The following is a 20,283-nucleotide window of genomic DNA, read 5'->3' on the forward strand; positions in this document are numbered from 1 at the left end:
TCTCGTCCTCTGTCTTACTACCTCTTTCACCTTTCTCGATCACGCTTTACCTCTCTTTCTTTGCCATACAAATCCTCCTGTCTCATGTATCTCTCCTTAATCATACCACTCTTCTACTTCACCACTCTTCGTCTAGATATCTCTACATGACTATGTACTTACCCTATTTCTCTATCTCAACTCTTTCTACCTCACGTCTTTCTACCTCACTTCTCTCTTTCAAACAACTTATCTCTACCCCAACTTTTTTTACCTCACCTCTCTTTCTATCTCTCTATGCCTACCGCTACATCTCTCTAGCTGTCTATATTGACTTTCTAACTCACTCCTTTCTCCAAACGTCACTGCTCTGCTTCCATATCACCTGCCTGGGTCTAACCCCTATTTATTTCAACTCTGTAGACTCTGTGCAGAAATAGGGAGGCCGACAGTCCTGTCCAATCAGCTGTCACTCACTACATATGACATGCAACCATACCTAAAATACATGGAGGATTCTCAGGATAGATTTGTCCTGACCCATTTTAGGTTTGGTATCTTCCAGCGAATAACACCCTTTCCCACAATAAACGATTGGACAAAAATGCTAACTAACTGTCCATGTGACGATGTGTCAGCCCAATCTACAATTCATGTGGTGTTTTTTTGTAAATTTTGCTCAATACAAAGAAGGAGATGATTTTACCAATTTTAAAGATATTGGGTTTTAGACAATGCCGACCTGCATTATTGTTTTTACAATTTTTACAGAATGAAGATTTTACCAGGCCTATAGCACAATTTTTAAGAAACATAATCAGATGCAGAAGAACTATGATAACATACATTTTGCAATTGATTAGATCATCGTATATAATAATCTATAAACGTGTTTTTATGATATATGAAATGTGTATGATGATACATGCTGGTTTTTATTGCTTCTGCTTTTATGATTTTTTTGTGAAGAATCAAATAAATCATATTGAATTTGAATTATTTAAACTCTCTCAACATCTCCTCTCTCTTTACTTCCTCTACTCTCTACCACACTCTTCATTTCTATGTACTTCATCTCTCTCTACATTTCTCTCCTCTCTATACCTCACCCAACATTTCCTCACTACTCTCCACCTCTCTTCTCACTAACTCCACTTTTCTCACCACCTAAACTCTCAATTTACCACATTATCCATTCATTACCTTACTTGTCAGATTCTACCTTCTAGCTCTCTACTTTCTCCCTCACCTCCCTCACAGCTTTACTCTTTTCTTAATACCTCTTTCTCTACTTATAGCTCTTTTTTATCACTCACCCTCTGTCTTTACCTACTTTTCCATTTCAACTCACCCTCTCCACCTTACATCTCTCACAACCTCTCTCTGCCCATCTCTGTGTCTTTACTGACCTTTCTTTGAATCTTTACTTTCTCTTAATCTCACCCTGTCTCTCAACTGCTGCACCAACTTCACCCCTCTCTCTCATCTGTTTCCCTACTTAATTGTTTCTCTCACCCTCTCATCGCTTTCTGTGCTTCACCCTTCTCCATCTACCATTCTCTCTGCCTCCCTGCTCTCTTTACCTGACTTGTCTTTCTGTTCCTTACTTCTTATTTTACTCCTACATCATATCTGTTGTTGCTTGGCATCTCCTGACATTTATCTCTCTAGTCTACCCATCTTTGTGTTCTGAATCTAGCTACTTGTAACTCACCTAGCCTCTCTCGCAACTTAATCCCTCTTGAACCCCAAGCTCTCTCTATTTCATTTAATCCTCTATACCTTACTCTACCTCTCTTGCCTACCTGCTTTTTTCTATTTCTCCATTGCTTTCTTTCTACCCCACATTTCTTTCTTTAACGTATGTCTCTTCCTCAGTGAGTCTCTTTCTCCATTCTTCATCCTCACCTCTCTCGCTATGCTGTTTTCATTAGCTCTCCATCATTCTGTTTCCCACTCCCTCCCATTTTAACACTCAGCAGAGCTGGATGCCTCTGTCTAGCAAGAGAAGTATACATATTGGAAGAGCTGAGGAAAAACTATTCAGGGCAAGTAAATTAAGAGCTAAATGTATCATGTTTCACCTGATGAATAGCGAAAATCCTCAGAGCAGTGCTTTATCGATTTTGCAGCAAGAATGCCAGTTGTGAATGTGTGGCAGTTATAGTTACAGTTTCTATATCCATATGTCTTATTCTAATGTTCTACACTAGTATACCAAACATCCACAATGTAACCTGTACTGTGCATTTCTCAGAGTTGGAGAAAATAGCTGATTAGGCATTGAATTTCAAGAGTAATATCATGGCGAGAAAAATAATCTAGATCCAAGCGCAAAAAGAAATGACTTTATCAATCCTTGTTCAAGCTTTCTTTTGGTACCGTTTGCCAGGTGGTTGTTGGGTAGCTTGAGCTTTGAGATGCTTTTGCAGGTTTGCATTTCTGAAAGCTTGACATATAACAGTATTTTTTGGAATCACCAGGGATTGAATTATCTGAAAATGAGAATTTAATTCACAGTTGTCCTGATCAAGTGCCCCAAAAATATATCTTACCTCTTACCTTAAAAATCCATAAGTAGCAGCCCTAGTGCACATGCTAATCATATTACTGACATGACAGTGCCTGCAACATGGCCACCCAGTTTGTGGCTGATGCTGTATGGTCATTGACTGTCATGACCGCTGCATGAGTGGTGTTTGTTAGTGTTTATGTGTGCAACTCTGCATGCATGCAAGTGTCACAGCCTCATCATCTGGAACCTACAAAGATATCACCAACACTGGACACCACTTTAAGGGTAACATCCAGACTAATTTCAGAATAGAAAAAAGATGGTACGCAGGAGAAGAGATAAGCAAAAGACAAGTAATGAAACCAGAAGGCAACTAGCTTCAAGCTGCTAACTCTAAGGCCTGGAAACTAAAACAGCCCCTCAAATCCTGCCAAGGACCGACATTTGAAAATTACTGAACAATCCACAATCGGGTTGAAGCATGCCAACAATACAAATGGGTGGAGTAAGGGGCGTAGCTTCGTAGGGTTGTGGTGTGACACCCCCAAAATAACTGCATTCTGGGCTTGGTAGTGGGTCTGGGGGTCCTGAGACTGTTCTACATTTTCGCTGTGTCAGTATTTCATGTCCTAAGCCAATAATGAAAGACAAAACAGTGGCCTTTGATGTAAACGGGGCAGAGAAAGAAAGACAGAGACAGAGATACCCATCCGATAGCTGAATTTTAAAATATGAAACCAGATAGCCTAGAATCAATATGGCTTCCCTGCTTGTTCAAATTGTGTGATCCTATTTTATTTCACGGAGCCTCCTTTTTCTTTATTATCACATATGAGCTCACATTTAAATACTTGAGTTATGGATGAGTGGTATACAGGTCCCTTTTATATTACATTTAATAGATTGTAATGATGCTTCATCTATAATAAGAATCTAGGCCACGTTTAGGGTTTACATAGCAACTGACTTGCCTTTTAGTTAACTCATGGCATTGCCATTGAAGTGCGAGACATGGATATTTCTTAAACCGATCACTTTCAGTAAATGTCTAAATATGCAGTAATATAATCTGATGCTCTAAGGCGAAACACTTCCACATATTAAAGAGATATTGTATCATATTATTGCATTATGTTTGCTGCACGATATGCATGCCAAACGTTGTCATGGCTTGCCTCTGGCATGGGCTCTTAGAGCAGACCCATCGCTTGTCTCACCCTAATAATTCGCCTGAAACCCCGATCTCTATTTGCGACTCGGGCTTAGTAAATGGGGCCATCAGTCACTTGATAACAAATTTTGTAAAAGTGGAGGACTAGAAACATGGAGCCCTGCCCACATGCACTTTTCTGACAACTCTACCATCAAGGCTTCTTGTTGTAGAGTAGATGAAGAGTCCGTGCAGGGGAAATACATTTAAAATAAGTAAGCTCATGGCAGGGACTCAAGGCCTTCTGTTGCATGAGACTGCATTCATGAGTTCCCAGGGAGAACTACACAGCTTAGATGGGAAGAGCAGGGGCGTATGTTGTTTTTTCTCATCATTCTAATTTCACTAAGATGTTTTAAGTTGTTTGTTTTTTGGATCTGTGTTAGACCTGTCAGCCTTAGGGCGGTCTTCCCCCAAACGTTTTGCCTTAATCGTCATTCTTTTGCTGATCTCTTTTTGGTTGGCCTTAGGACTCTGTGCACTTTATCACCGCTGACCAGCACTAAAGTGCCTGTACTTTCTCCTTTAAATATGGTAATGCTGGCTTACACCCAATTGACACACTTAGTTTACTTACAAGTCTCTATTAAAGTGGTAATACATGTACACAGGGACTGTAAGTTAATTCTACTAGTGGGCCTGCAGCGTTGCTGGGCCTGGCCCTTTTTGCAGGGTTATTCCCAAACTGTTTACCTTCCTCATCCTAATTTCTGACCATATTTTTGTTTGCTTTAGGACTCTCTGCACATTACCATTTCTAATCAATGCTGAAGTGCATGTGCTCTCTGCTTTAAACATGGTCTGATTGGTTTACACCGGTTTGGCATATTTAATTTACATGTAAGTCCCTTTTAAAGTGGTATCCCATACACCTAGGGCCTGTCAATTAAATGCTACTAGTGTGCCTGAAGCGCCGACACCACCCACAGAAGTAGCCTTTTAAACCTGTCTCAAGCCTGCGTGAACAGTTTACTGACACAATGACTTGGCATTTAAAACCACTTACCAAGCCTTAAACTCTCCTTTTCCTACATATAGGTCACCCCCAAGGTAGGCCATAGGTAGTCTTATGGGCAGGGTGCTGTGTAAGTCAGAGGTAGGACATGTGCCTTTATTGTGCGGAATGTCCTGTCAGTGACAAACAGCTTATTTTGTTTCTCACTGCTAAGAGGCCTACTCTTCTCATATGCTAGCATTGGAAATCCCCTTATATATTTTTAAGAGGTAATCCCTGATCTGAAAAGAGTAACGTTGCCATGTTTGGTATGTTTAGAATGGTAGTGATGCATCCTGTTTGCTGGCATTGTTGGATTTCACATTACTATTTTGAAAATGCCACTTTTAGAAAGTGGGTGTTTCTCTGTGCTTATGACTTGTTGTACTTTGCAACCTGACATCAATCTACGTCTGGGCCTGAGTGGCAGTTGCACTTTGTGCATACTTCCCACACTGCCACAATTCAGGAAGGGGTGGATGTGACAGGAGATACATCTGCATTCATCTGCATACTGATAGTCTTCCTGGGATGGGGGAGAGGGAGGTGGTTCGCGGCTACACCTGAATAGGTTGTGGCCAGCCCTCCCACAAACAGCTGACTTACCCGCTACAGACATCTGGAGCCTTGGATGGGTTGAAAGGAGGTGTTGTGCACTTCTAAGGCTTCTTTTGAATTTCACCCAGATTAAAGAAATTTTGAGTTTAAGTACAGGGGCTCTGACCCCACATTTGTAGAGCACTTTTGGGAACTGGGACTGAACTGTGTCAGAAGGATTGCTGTGCTTAACAAAGGACTCATGTGGACTGCTCTTCTGTTGTTGCCCTGCTATCTGCTGGGTACCTAAAGGACTCACAGGATTGTTTTTCTGCTTGTTGCCCTGATGCCAGCTGCTCCCTCTTTGGGTGCACTCAGGAACCACCTTAGTGTTTACTGGCTTCATTGGGCTGGCTTGTGCCTCTCAAGTGCCTAAGAGGAGCCCCAGCATGTTGGGAGCGCTGTGTCTTACTTGTGGCTTCTCTTGTACCAGCGCATGTTGTATCACTCTATATTCACTAGAATCAGTCCTTGTGCTGTTTCCTTATGATCAGCTTGTGGTGAGCATTTTATGGCCACAAACTTGGCTGTGCCCCCATGTGTGTTCACATACTTTCCAGGCTCCTCACTGTCTGAGTGCTCATGTGGTACAGCGTGAGTTATTTGACTCGCAATTGACAGCATCGTGCCTGTAGTAGAGTCCTGAGTTCCTACTTAGCATGGTGCACCGGATTGCGGCCTGCCCCGGCAGAGCTCTGTAGGTGCACTGCCAACGATCCTGAGGGGACTCCTAGTTGTGCCATCATGGTCGAAGATCAGAATCAGACCTCACAAATCAGCGCATCACATCTGTGGCCTCCCCCGTCGCAGCTCTGCTCTGGCCCTCGCTGGGCGAGACTGTAGGTCTCCAGAAGGAGGTGTGCCTGCTCAGCAGCCTAGGCTAGTCTTCAAATGCAAAAACAACAGTTGATGGACAGAATGCAGAACAATGTCATACATTCACCCCAGTACAGAGATCTGGGCCTAAATCCATCGTTTTTTTGCTCACCATGCCATTCCAGTTTGAACCCAGCCATATGCAAATCAGTCTTGACCCTGTGCCTCATGGGAACAGTCCAGCCCGAACTGCCAAGCCAGGTCCTCCCTGAACTGGAAACAAGCATCCTAGGACCGGTTTCGGGGTTCCAACTCTCTTCAGCCAGGATAGCTTGATTCCAGTGGCATGGAGAGCACGGGACTCACGTCTGAGCATACCCGTCCCACTCAGGGTGGCAAATGCAAAAACAACAGTTGATGGACAAAATGCAGAACAATGTCATACATTCACCCCAGTACAGAGATCTGGGCCTAAATCCATCGTTTTTTTTGCTCACCATGCCATTCCAGTTTGAACCCAGCCATATGCAAATCAGTCTTGACCCTGTGCTTCATGGGAACAGTCCAGCCCGAACTGCCAAGCCAGGCCCTCCCTGGACTGGAAACAAGCATCCTAAGACCGGTTTCGGGGTTTCACCCCTCTTCAGCCAGGATAGCTTGATTCCAGTGGCATGGAGAGCACGGGACCTGGCTTGGCAGTTTGGGCTGGACTCTTCCCATGATTTGCATATGGCCAGGTCTGAACTGGGAAGGCATGGTGAGCAAAATAATGATGGATTTAACCCAGATCTCTTGACTGGGGGTGAATGTTTTGATGTGTTCTGCATTCTGTCCATCAATTGTGTGTCTTTTGCTTTCTTGTCCTAAGTGTGCCAGGTATGCCCAGACGTGGGTCCTGGGCTCACTATGCCACTGGAATCAAGCTATCCTGGCTGGAGAGCGGTGAAACCCCGAAACCGGTCCTAGGATGCTTGTTTCTGGTCCAGGGAGGACCTGGCTTGGCAGTTCGGGCTGGACTGTTCCCATGAGGCACAGGGTCAATACTGATTTGCATATGGCCAGGTCTAACCTGGGGTGGCATGGTGAGCAAAAGAATGATGGATTTAAACCAGATTTATTGACTGTGGGTGAATGTTTTGATTTGTTCTGTATTCCATCCATCAATTGTCTGTCTTTTGCTTTCTTGCCCTAAGTGCGCCAGGTATGCCCAGACGTGGGTGTCCTGGGCTCACTGTGCCACAGTAATCAAGCTATCCTGGCTGAAGAGGGGTGAAACCCCGAAACGCGGTCCTAGGATGCTTGTTTCTGGTCCAGGGAGGACCTGGCTTGGCAGTTCGGGCTGGACTGTTCCCTTAAGGCACAGGGTCAAGACTGATTTGTATATGGCCAGGTCTAAACTGGGGTGGCATGGTGAGAAAAAGAATGATGGATTTAAGCCATATCTCTTGACTGAGGGTGAATGTTTTGATTTGTTCTGCATTCCGTCCATCAATTGTGTGTCTTTTGCTTAGGATAGTCTTCAGTCACCCCGCGCTACTCCAGTCGCCTCTCGTGCAAAGCATTTTCTAATGTTTGTCATTTTTGCCTTGCTTATGTCAACAAGTGCTATTTAAGTAGCTGCCTCACATGCATAGTACCTGTGTTTTGTGTTCCTCCATATACACGCCCTGATGTTATGGTGTGCATCATTTTTAATTCTTGCATTCTCAGGATAATGGATACTGACTCAGGATTGGCATAGAATGCACAGTTTGTATGATTAGGATGTTTCGGTTTATGTTTATGTGCAATAAAGAAACTTATTTTTATATAATGCTATGTGGAGTCTCTTTTTGTGGTAGATTCATTGTATCACTGCTGTAAGTGTGTTGCGCAAACTCTTTACACATTGCCTCTCGGTTAAGCCTGATTGCTCTGGCCAAGCTACCAAGGGGGTGAGCAGGGGTTATCTTGGATGGGTACCTCCCTTACACTGACTAGAGTGATGGGTTCTGTCTGGCTTAGGTGCATACCCTAGCCAACCAGAAACTCAATTTCTAACCAGCATTGATTGTGCCACCAACCTATGTAGCGCCTTAAACAAGTCTCAGTCCTGCCATGGCAGCCTGTGTGTGCAGTTCTAAAGTATCATTTCGAACTGGCAAAATAAACTTTTTGCCAAGCCTAAACCTTCCTTTTTAACACATATACGTTGCCCTTAGGGTAGGCGCTAATCAGCCCATAGGGCAGGGCACAATTTATTTAAAAGGTTGGACATGTACCTAAACTTTTAAATGTCCTGGTAGTGAAACACAGTTGAATTTATTTTCATTACTGCATGGCCTACTTCCACCATAGGATAACATTGGGTTAACCTATTACATTTATTAGGTGACAACTTTCAATTGGGGACAGTTAGGAATATCAAGTTTGGTGTCTAAAGAATTGGAATTTAAAACCCTATTTATTAGTAAATTCGGATTTTATGCCAAAATTCTAAAAAGTTGGCATTTTCTTGTCCCTGTAAATTTGGTGCCTGCAGCCTTTTTCCTGGGTCACATGACTGGGTGTAGTTGGCAGTTGATCTTTGTATATTGCTCCTGACAGTGAGACAAATTAGAATAGGTGTTGACAGGATGGGCCATCTCTGACTTGATGAGGGGGAGAAAAGCCACCAATCACACTTGCATATTAAAAAAGCCCTGCATGAGCACACTCACAAAGAGTTTGCCACTAGTCTATTGTGACCCCAGACAAGTGGGGTTCAGGGCTGGGAGGCAGAAAATTCCAAACACCTCGGGGTGGAAACCTCCAGAACCTTCTCCTACTACCAAGTGGGCACCAGGTATAAATAATGGACCCTCAGACCCAACTCTTTAGTACACCTCTGGACCTGTGGAAGACTCAGAAGGACTGTTGTGCTGCTCTGCAAGAAAGACTGATCTGCATCTTGAACCCAGGACCACCAGAGTGACTCCAAGGGCTTGTTGGCTGGCCTCCTGATGATAGCCTTAAGGATAGAAAAGTCTCCAACCACCTTGAACCCGCACCTGGACTGTGTCTGCTGTGCGTCCTACACAAGTGGTTCCACCATTGGAAGTGGGCCAGAAAGTGCACTTCCAGGCCAGCTGTTGTCTTCTAAGCAGAACCAACACAGTGTAACACATCCTCAAAGCAGGCCTTTATATCACAAGCCCTGCGTTGACAGGATTCTTGACGATGACGCAAGATTCCTCATCGCAGCCATGCAGCTTCTTCAGACCTGCTGGATCAGGGCGTATCTTCCATGCAGGATTTTGTATTGCATGACCCTAATTGATGGCAACCTTCATGACAATGCAGGACCTCACATTGCAGCTGCAGAGTTCCTCAGAACTGCCTCTGAATTATGCAATTATGAAGCAGGATCTCACAATGCTCCACAACCAGGATTTAAGGTACTCTTGTTCAGCGGGCCTAACTTAGTTGCTGTATCCAGTCCATGCTCCATTACATCGGGCCTACGGTACAAGTCCGGCGGTGCATCGTGCTCTTCACGAGTGGTGCCCACGGCTTGGGTACAGCTTACGGCATCGCTCTCCGGCGTCGGTGTTGCAATTTCCTTCTGTGGCAGTTAAAACAACAATTCCAGATGCAGAGAGACAGGAGAAATTAAGTCCCTGTGTCCCTGAGATTTCAGAACAGGAGGCAAGCTCAACAGGCCATGGGCACACAAAGTGCACTGTACTAGGGTCTGACTAGTAAATGAAATATGCCAATCATGGAATCACTAATCCATAACAACAATTTACACAATGATAATTTGCACCTTGGCACTGAACAGTAATGGCAAGGTGGTCAAAGCATCTAGACCAGCAAAACAGAGTCCAACACACAGCAAAAACACAGGAGGCAAAAGCAAAAAATGCAGGGGAGACCCACACCACTGGTGCCAGGTCTAACAGACTGCTTACCCAAAGTATATGAAATCTGCATCCATAGAAGTACTTTTTGAATGGGTGCAAATCTACTACTTTTTTCCAGGCATACTCCTGGCAATCAAACACCCAAAAGTTGATGTGATGAACGCTTGCAAATAGTCTAACCAGTTCCAACCCATTGCTTTTCACCCACTGTGCCACTCTAGACAGATGCCTTCCTAATGCAAATCAGTACTGACCCTGTTCCTCATGGAAACAGTCCATCTCAAACCAATTCCCCCCCTCACCCTGCAGCCCACTGATTTTTTGTTGGGAAATTTGAGGTTCACACCCGGTTTCTCGTTGACTAAGTTACACCTCTGGTTGGAGTAGTGTAATAATACATCCTATATTGATACTCCTTTAGAGATAAATGCAATGCGGTGCATCCAAGTAGATCTCTGACATTTATCTGTCCATCTCTCTCCATCCAAGACTCACAAGAAATAGAGTGGATGATCCAAAAGAGTATATCAGAGTTGTCCACTAATTATGATTCGAGGTTGCCTGATCCTTCTTGTACCATAACACATTTTTTGCGGCAACGAATGACAAGATAAGAGCACCACTGTGGTCACTCAGGAAATACAGCAAAATATTTCACAACAAATACAACACTTTTTCATTCAACACTCCCCCATTGTGTGATGTCCTACTCATTTGACTATATGCTTCCTTGCCCTGTAATTGCAAATGAAGTACCATATAAATGCAATTACAACACAATACAATGCTTCAAAAAAAGCAAAAATGTAAAACACGTTATTTTTTGTGTGCAAGATTTTCATCTCAACAATAAGTAGATTTAGGAGCATATTTTAAGAGCTGGAACAGGCTACTGTTTTTCCTTTGAGTGGATTGTATGTCCACAGCCTCGTATTTCACAATTGTTCACACCATTTTAAGTGAGGTAAAATGTTTGATATATACGTAAGAAGAACAAACCTTCCTTCTGGAAGATTTACAGTTTAGTTACACTTATCAATTAATGCAGATATACAAAATTAAATCCATACACAAATATTTACTGTACAGACAATGACCCATAGTTCAATGTCGGTCCTTTGTATATAATTAAGTTTTGAGGTGTCTCCTAGGTCATTTAAAAAACGGAGTCCACCCTATTGTAGTTCCATCAATCCAATTTCAGACCTAACCGGGGATGTTGCGTCAGATCACAGTCCCAAGGGTTCCTTGTTGATTTAATCCTTATATCTTATATCATTGTGGGTTGGGGAACTCTTCATAATTTAATGATCGATACGTTTCGTCTCCCTCCTTTATGGCCTCCTCAGCAATATCACAAAAATGTGGAAACGCAGACATTTACACACTGAAAGTGCCTATATGAATAATGAAAAAGTCCCTTCTGTCATGTGCCTCCGTCAACCAGGGCATTTGGTCCCCCTCAGCTTTCCCCCTGTACCTGCCCTCTGATTTACATAGATTGATAAGATACTAGCTTCTGTGCACAGCAGGAGCTGAGGTAAAATATTAACATCACTTGTCCTCCTACTCAACACATGGCTACTGTTAATGTGTAGCCGGAAGTGGGACACACTGTTCTACCCATCACCTACCTTTGAACCCAGACTGATGAGGATAGAAGGGTCTAGGCTCATTAAGCACATCACAAGCCCTCTTCTCCTGCTGTGATCGCCTCCCTGTCTCCTACACCAACTTGACTTCTTTGCACATCCAGCCAATCAGTGTATACTGAAGTTAAACTTTTCATGTGTTTGAGTACACAGATTTGAGTGAGTACATGAGCAAGGGTCATGGGTGAGTTGGTGTAAGCTTTTGCTTGCTAAGACAGTGAATGAGTGCATGATTGTGTTGCTGTGAGATGTCTTTCAATATTGTGAACATCGACCACAACAATGTATGTATTAAGTCGTACATTCACAAGATCTACAAACAAATGAGGGGCATTCTCATTTTACAGTGAAAATAAGATATGTGGCACTTGGGTGCAATATTTTTAGCTAATTAAAGATATTCGTGTGCATCATGCTTCATTTCCTGAAAAGAACAAGTCCTGTTCTGTGATTCTCTCTCAGTGAGAAGGGCAGAGAAAAAGAATCTGTAAAATGTAAACTAACCAAGTTCTGCAGATTTACCTCAATCACTATTGGATAATCTTTATTGCTTCCAGTACAGTAAGTCACACACAGTTTGCCAGTGCACCTAAAGACTCAATGTCAGTGCTCCTCAGTTCTTGATCACGGCCATCCTTTAAAAAATTAGGATTCTCGTACAGGTTGGCCTGTAAACATCCTGAAGCACCTTCTGCTAGCCCACAAGGATGACTGTCTGACCTATGTGTCACTGCACCTCAACCTCAGTTCTGTAGCAATACCTGCTATTTCTCAGCCACAGCTCTGCTAGTGAACCTCACTCTATAGATGTCACCTGCTATTTCACTACTTGGACCCTCAAAACATCAAACTTTACAACCCCATCCATCTGTTGCAAGGCCTAATTTCAGTACAAAACCGTAGCATATGTTGGACAGTTATACACTGTGCAATTGAGTTTTATTATAGATTAGGTTTCTCACAAAGTGTTAAAGGTATCTATTCACAGTGCAAGGCAGAGGCATTGACATTACCAATGGTTGTTCCGATCTTCTGGCTATAAAAGGTTGGAAATTTCCCGCTCACAGTTGGAGGCAGAGACTTATGTGAAACAAAGCAGAATCGTTAGCATCCAACAGAAAGGTGCCACAAGTCAGTCAGTCAAAAATATATTTATTTAGTTGATTGCATTTGCAACAGCGAAGTACATACACAATATATATTCCACACACACATAAAAATCAATAACACCAGTTAAAACATGTTTTAAAAGTCATTTGCCACTAATAAAATCTTCCTATTGCAGTGGATGTATCCAAATACCTCATGTCCATTCACAATTCCAAGAGGTGGAAAAGCAAATCTGCGATCTTAGGATATTGAGATAGTGTTTCGATTCACTTTCAAATTTAACTCTAATTCTAAATAATGAACACAATTTCTGTCAACATTTTCCCTGTGGCATAGAGGTTATCACAGTGAAGCAATATTGTCTGAATGCCAATGGTATTTACATAATGAGGCACTCTATCTCCCTAGTTAAAGTGACACTAGCATCACTATGTTACTAATTGTATGTGTTAAATTTACTGAAAGCATGCAATGAGATTTAAACTGTAGAAGCAAGTAACAATGTTAGCATTCTAACAATTTGTTGAAAATAACTTCAGGAAATGGCAAGTTTTGTTCACTTTTGTTAAATAAATAAATCAACATTTTTGTACTTTAAGAAACCGCCATAACTCATTGTATCTCTCCCTAAGTGAGTAGCGTTTGAAGAATACACATTCTAAATTTCATCTCTCTTTTTTTCTGATTTAGAGTGCTGCTGTTATAGAGATTTCCATAGTGGATGACAATGCAGTTGAATTTTCTGAAATATTCAATGTTACTTTAATGAAGGTAACAGGAGGAGCCAGGCTTGGAGTAGAAACCCGTGTGACCATTAATATTCCACCAAATGATTCGCCTGTGGGAGTTTTTGGATTCATAGAGAGAGTGGTAAGTGTCTGAAGATTGACAGGTAGTACAGACAGATTGTTACATTTGCTCTGTAACTTATGAATGTTAGGAACATAAACTAACAATCTTAATTACTAATGATGATTCCCATAGTTATAGTGAACATGTGGCTCTTCCAATATACAGTTCATCAGACTCAAGTCTCCTCTTTCTTCAAAGACGCTGAAGGAAATTGCCCCTCCACAGGTTCCTTCTACCACAGTTTGACTGTTTCTCTGAACTTTTATTACACTGAAAATACATGCCACAGGCTGTTGCTCTCATTCAATCAATGATGACCGGCATCTATGTAATGCTGCTCATTTTAAATATTTTAATATTAATTGCCGGTCACTAAGGAAGCACCAATCTGAGCTGTTCAACTTTTTTATTGATCATGCTCCAGACAAGGTGTTCTGACCAAAATTTGGTTGAATGAAGCTTCAACCCCAGCTATTGTCGTTGCTCTGCCCCACTGGTGTAACGAAACTTGAGAGGGCCTCCCTGCAAGGTACTTGGAGGGGCTCCCTCTGGGCTCAACCAGGAACTCTCCGGCCTGAGAGTTTGGGCCTGTGTTACGCCCCTGCTCTGCCCCCTGATTTCTAGACCCTAAGAGGGGGAGCATTGCGCCTATGTTCAAATCACTATATGTTTGGAAAATAGAGAAGCTTTCTATTCCAGACCGTGAAACGTTATTATTTCTCTTCTAATAACTTTACTTTTTCAGGTGCCTTGATACACTGGCCCGAGAACTGGCCAGTTATTTAAGACCCAGTTTAATAGATGATTTGTCTCTCTTCATTGTGAAGTGTGCTAGCATCACAATTCCTCAAGACTTTAATATATACCTGGATAATAGGTCCTGCAGCATCACCTCCTCGCTTATTGAGGACTTCATGGCGCTGGACTTTTAGTTGGCCAATAATGGTCCTACCCAAGACGTTGGCTATTCGTTCGACCCCATTTTCTCTAATGAGAAGAACCTGCATGCAGGTCAGGCTCTACCTTTAGCCTGGTCTGACCATTTTGCAGTTCCTTTCTCTCTTGTTATCTCAGGGGAGTATTGGTTAAGGATCATCCAGTCCATAACCTCAGGCAGGAACTGGTCCAAGCTTAATGCGGAAGCTTTGAATCAGACTTTAGAATCCAACCACCCGCCCTTGTCAAACTCAGTGTGTTCTGACGTCAAATGTACTGCAAATCCCTTGAGAGAATATGGCAGAAATCGTACAGTGTAGATGCTAAAGAAAACTACAAGCAGGCTTTAAAAGACAACCATTAAATCTGCTACTCAAACATAGCCACCTTTTTTGTGACAAAATCTGTATGGCTCAAAACTGCTGGAAAACGTTGTTTCAAATGGTTAAATCACTCTCGTATCATTCAACCATAGCTCCAGCAGTCTCTCTCACTCAGTCTCAGTGTGATGAGCTAGCCACTTTCTTCTCAAAGAAGGTTGCTGACATTTAACCCACTTTCCTCCCAACTGTAGACTACTAGTCTGTGGATCTGCACTCCTCTCTCTTCTCGCCGATGGAGCTCAAATCTTTACAGTATCAGCTCGTCAGGCCTGCTCACTGAGCGCTTTTCAGCCCCTTGATCCCATAACTTTTAAATCCCTGCTTACCGCTGTTAAGTCAGGTTCCCCACTTGAACCTTGCCCTCCTGCAGTGTTTAGCAAGCATGTCCCATCCTTATTGGATTTACCCACTTAGCTTTTAGGCCATTGGGGTTCAGGACTTGGCCCTGGCTTGGCTGAGCTCCTTCAATTAGGATCGGGTCTTCCAAGTGGGTTCTCATCAGCACCAGTCCAAGTCACACCTTTTACCATTTGGGGTTCTCCAGGGCTCCACCCTCAGCCCTCTTCTTTTTAATCTGTAGGTAAGGCCTCTTGCAGACTAGGTTTAAAAACATAGCCTCATACTTCTGTTCTATGCCAATGACACCCAGATCTTTGTCTTCCTGTCTTCCCAGGAGAATATATGCTCAGTGACACTGCACAGTTGTCTTACTCAAGTCTGCTCCTGGATGAACTCCTACTTCTGAAGTTAATTGGGGACAAGACCTAGGTGATGATGTTGGGAAACCGTCCCCATTTGTGGGGCCTGCATCCTTAGGCTGAGGTGATGGGCTCCCTACTTGTCCCTGTAGTCAAATATCTCGGTGTTTGGCTGGACACAAGTCTTTCTATAAGTCATCAGATCTCTATGGTGGCTGCCACCTGCTGTGGCATTTTTGAGATAGCTCAAAACACCTTGGGGTGTCGTCCGTTTTTGGCACATCAAACTGTCATTTAGGCCTTGGAGAATTTGAGGCTAGATTACAGAAATGTCTTGTATCTTGGAGTGATGGAGAATCTGCTTAGACGTCTTCAAATATTGCAGGATGCAGCGGCAAGACTTCTACTGCATCCCCCCCAAGTTTCATTCCACTGCTAGCCTGCTGCACAAACTGCACTGGCTTCCTATTGAACATTGCATCCAAGTTAAGGCTTTGTGTTATGTACACAAATACTTTTCCAACTCTGGTCCCTCCTACTTAAGATCTTTGGTGCTGCCATATACTCCTAGGTGTTCCTTACACTCAAGAAACTTGGACCCTGCAGTTGCACCTACCTTAAAGAGAGCTAGACAGGGAGGTCGAGCATTTCTTCTCTTAGACCCAAAATTATGGAATTTTCTTCTGGTTCAGTTGAGATCATGTTGTTTGCTCTTTTCTTCCTGTAGGAAACTCAAAACCTGGCTCTATTAAACCATGCCATCAACAGCAGCCACATTTCTTTTCCTGGTACCTTATTGTAGCTTATCGCTGGTAAACCCTTGGCTGGGTAGCCATGTGCTGTACAAATCTGAATAATAATAATAATAATAAGATAAATGCTTCAGATATTCTGTGTTCCTTACACATAAATTGTAATATTACCGTTCGCAGGGCGTACCACAGTTTTCAAAAGATAAGCAAAAGCAAACTCAAATAGCTGACTTCAGAATCATTACAGACCTTTTTTCCATTCTTTATAAGTATTTGATTGGACTGTTGGGGATATTTTTATAAAGAGTTGAGAACCACCATAAAAAGAATTGCCTGATCACTCTACTCTGATTGTATTTTGCATATTTAAAATGAAATACTAGAAATCACCAAATAATGCTGGCTTACTAAATGTAGTACTAGCTGGAAATAAATGTTCAAAAAAACAATCAAGGCATTAAAGCTTTTATTCCTTTAACTAGTTATACCTCAAAACATTTAATGCCTTGAATGGATTGTTGTTCAAGCCATAAACAATACTGCTTTTTGCCTATATAAGCTGGACTATACAAATGTTTAAGAACTTGTTCTCTAAAAGCCAAACTTACCCTCAGAGATGATACAATACAAAGGCTCTATAACTGAGTGTTAGAGTAAATTGGAAAGGTGTGAGTAATACTTTTTATACTTTTTATGAGTAAACATTTCATAAATGTAAAGAATTCACTCAATCTATATGTGTTGAGTCTGTATTTAGTAGAGAACATTTTATTAGAGAGAGTTGATGGCAGGGTTTCAAATCAATTTCTTTGCAAGGTGAACTATTAGGATGATATTTATTAAGCACTTCAGTAAATTGTACATTAAAAAATAACAGATTAAATTATATTGACTTCCAGTGTAATAAAAAAAAGCAAAAAGGATGCTGGAGATGAAGATACTGGCTTGCTTTTGATATTTATTTGTAAAGGGATTGTTTCTGTGATCTTATGGTTCTGCATTTTATTCCCCTCGAATAGGAGTGAGTATAACACTTCATTATAAATTTGAGTAGTACGCTCCACTGCTTAGCTCCGAACCCAACCAGGATACACCCTCCAGACCGCTTTCCTTGGTGTTCCGATGGTCAGAGAATTCGTTGAAAATAAGAATTGGGTTTCATCATACCTTAGAAAGGTCTTTTAGACATAGCACATGCATGTACTACAGACTACTTTCTTGGTGATTGATATGATCTTAAACTGAATTTAGCCAGGCAGCATGTACAGAAAGACATGGTTACGGGGTTACCATATATTATGCTCGCCACGGCTTGGTGATCAAGTAGGCCAAGAGACCAGAGTCAAAAAGAATTGCTACATCTGCTCAGGACAACAGGATATCTCTGCTCAACAGTGTACTAAATTTCATTGATATAGAAGCTAGGATGTTTTTTTCTCCAGATTGATTCAGTAACTTAATCACTTATGCAATTTGCTTGGAAAACAAAGCCTCTTGTATGAATAAAATTCTGAGGATCTAAACATGAATTTTAATGTGAGAATCTTAACCCGGGTTTGCTGACCAATTGAAGGCAGGCTTTACAAAGGGTATCAGTAACCAAGGATAAAATCACAGCCTTGAAGCCACTTTGTGGCCCACACGCGTAACTTCATTTAAGTCTAGATTCCTTTTTGGTACTGACAGATGTTGATAAGGAAAACTGTGACAGGAGTTCCATTGTCTTCAGATTGTGGTTATCATCATTTGAAAAATATATATATATTTTTTTAAAAAGGTACTGACAGATGATTTTCCCTCATATCTTCTCTTTCTATGATACCCAGTGGGACTCATTTGCATATCTTTGAAATCTGGCTGTTTATGCTGCGTGCAGTTGCCTATGTTTGCATGTGAACAAATGTAGTATTTGCATGTAAGTGAGGAGTGCAGGCGCATGGCAATCCCACATTTCGTAGCCCACAGAAACATAGCAGGGGAGTGAAAAGTGGAAAATGTTGGGGCTCCTCACAGTTAAATGCCTAGCCACCACAAGTGTTGACAAAAATGAAATAAGCCAAGTGAAATAAATCATACCTTAGAAACATGATTGTGTGTCGAGTAACAAAGGTATGTATTGGCCAAATCATGAAGGACTGGGCTGGCTCAGCCTAGAGCAGAGTGCATGTTTTAATATGTCTGTAGTGTGTACATTGAATTAAATTAACTACTTGTGTCTATAAGTTACTGCATTATTTTAGACATTAAATCTCAGAAATAGAAAGCGGCAAACCTGTCTCGCTATTTTCGACCTGTACTTTCTAAATATCAGGCTCTAACTTCGAGAAATCTCTGGTTAAAAGAATTCACATTACACATTACTGGAGCTTTAATTGGGGGCTCGGTTCTGCACTACCTCAGCGCAGCCCTTCTTGATACGGATCCAGATACCTTTAAACGCCTTGCTGCAAATAATATATATACTTGAATCTGTCCATTCAACCATGCAGAATTGTTCTCTTTTGGGACAAAGGTTTTCAGGAACGGAGCTCATATTCAAAGGAGTAGCCTTTGAGCCATTGTTGGTGTTTGCTGATGGATGAGAAGCTATAGTCTTTGTCTCTCAGACTTTTCTTTTCTTTTCAAGGTAACAGTTTATGAGCCAAAGTCGCCTGGTGACCCAGCTGGGTCAGTGTCCTTGACTGTGGCGCGGAGTCAAGGTGGAAGAGGTGCAGTAAGAATTATTTGGATGCTGGAGGATGCAGCAAAATTTGATCTTAGTCCTCTGAATGGAACTATTTTCTTTAATGAGGTACTTAACTTACTGGAATGTTTAACTGTCTAGCATAAATTACATTACAGCATTGCAATTTTATATAATGTTACTATAGTATGTGACTTATATCTTTAAATATAAACTCCCCACAAATGGCATCTCTTATTGTCATTCCATTGTGTTTAAATTCAATACAATCACATGCAACATGCAGAATCTGTGCAGGACAGTGATGCACCAAATAAATGTAAACGTAAAAGGAAACTTTGCATCCATTAAATAGCATAGGATATAAACCAGGACCTCGATAGAAGTAGTATTTCAAGCCAATAAAGCAAAGCCATAACATTCCTCTACATGAAAAAAAAATGTTTTCTTGATCTGAGTATAACCCTTTCAGAGAATGAGTAAGGGTGTACTCTAACTACCATGACAGAGTATTTTCCTCATTTATTTGAAGTGTAAGATATGTGCCATCTTCACTTTCACTTAACTTTCTATTCTGCCTGGCACCAGGGCCAGCCAGTTCCTACAGAATACATGTGACAATTGCAAAGTGTAGCCCAGCTGGGAAGGGAGAACAAAACAGGAAACACTTGCCCTAGCTTCCGCAATCCCTCTTTTGACCACACACACTTATTGTGGGTGCTTGAGAAGGCAATTAAACCCATCCTCTTTTAGCACTTCCAGCAAGAACTGAAATCGCTTTTGTGATAGAGTATGACTTTCCATAACTTGGAGAATAATGATTTTTAATTAAAATTTACCAAGAACTGCGACAAAAACACTTCAAATGCTCAGACAATATTCTCAGTAGAACTGATCCTGTTGCCCAGGCATGTTTGGGTCCAGGGTACGATTATGCTTGGTATTTGTGCTGAATGTGTTGCATTTGGTTTGGCTTGTATGTACATAGTTATGGCCTTTATTAATTGCACGCTCCATTTAATATGCATGATACATGCCTTTATATCAGACAGGGGTACGTTGTAGTATAGTTAACCAAACCCACATACCTTGCATACATCTTCAACTGTAAGGAAGAATTATTTTAGTTTTTTTCTGCTAATTCAGGAGACTCGTGTCCCACCATATCACCTGCCTAGTCCCACCCCTGAGTGTATGTATTAATAGCTGTATTTTCAGCTTC

At 41.8% G+C, this 20,283-nt stretch overlaps 1 protein-coding gene across 1 annotated transcript in view; it reads left to right on the top strand.

Annotated features, from left to right (window-relative positions):
* Window positions 1–20,283, top strand: part of ADGRV1 (adhesion G protein-coupled receptor V1) — a 1,990,932-nt gene that overhangs the window by 862,295 nt on the left and 1,108,354 nt on the right. Inside the window, exons 58-59 of the mRNA XM_085632468.1 lie at window positions 13,448–13,627; window positions 19,005–19,169. Coding sequence (XP_085488594.1) covers window positions 13,448–13,627; window positions 19,005–19,169 — 345 coding nt within the window. The remainder of the gene's footprint in view (window positions 1–13,447; window positions 13,628–19,004; window positions 19,170–20,283) is intronic.

This window comes from Triturus cristatus, chromosome 2_1, assembly GCF_964204655.1.
Source record: "Triturus cristatus chromosome 2_1, aTriCri1.1, whole genome shotgun sequence".
In the NCBI taxonomy this organism is placed as follows: Eukaryota; Metazoa; Chordata; class Amphibia; order Caudata; family Salamandridae; genus Triturus; species Triturus cristatus.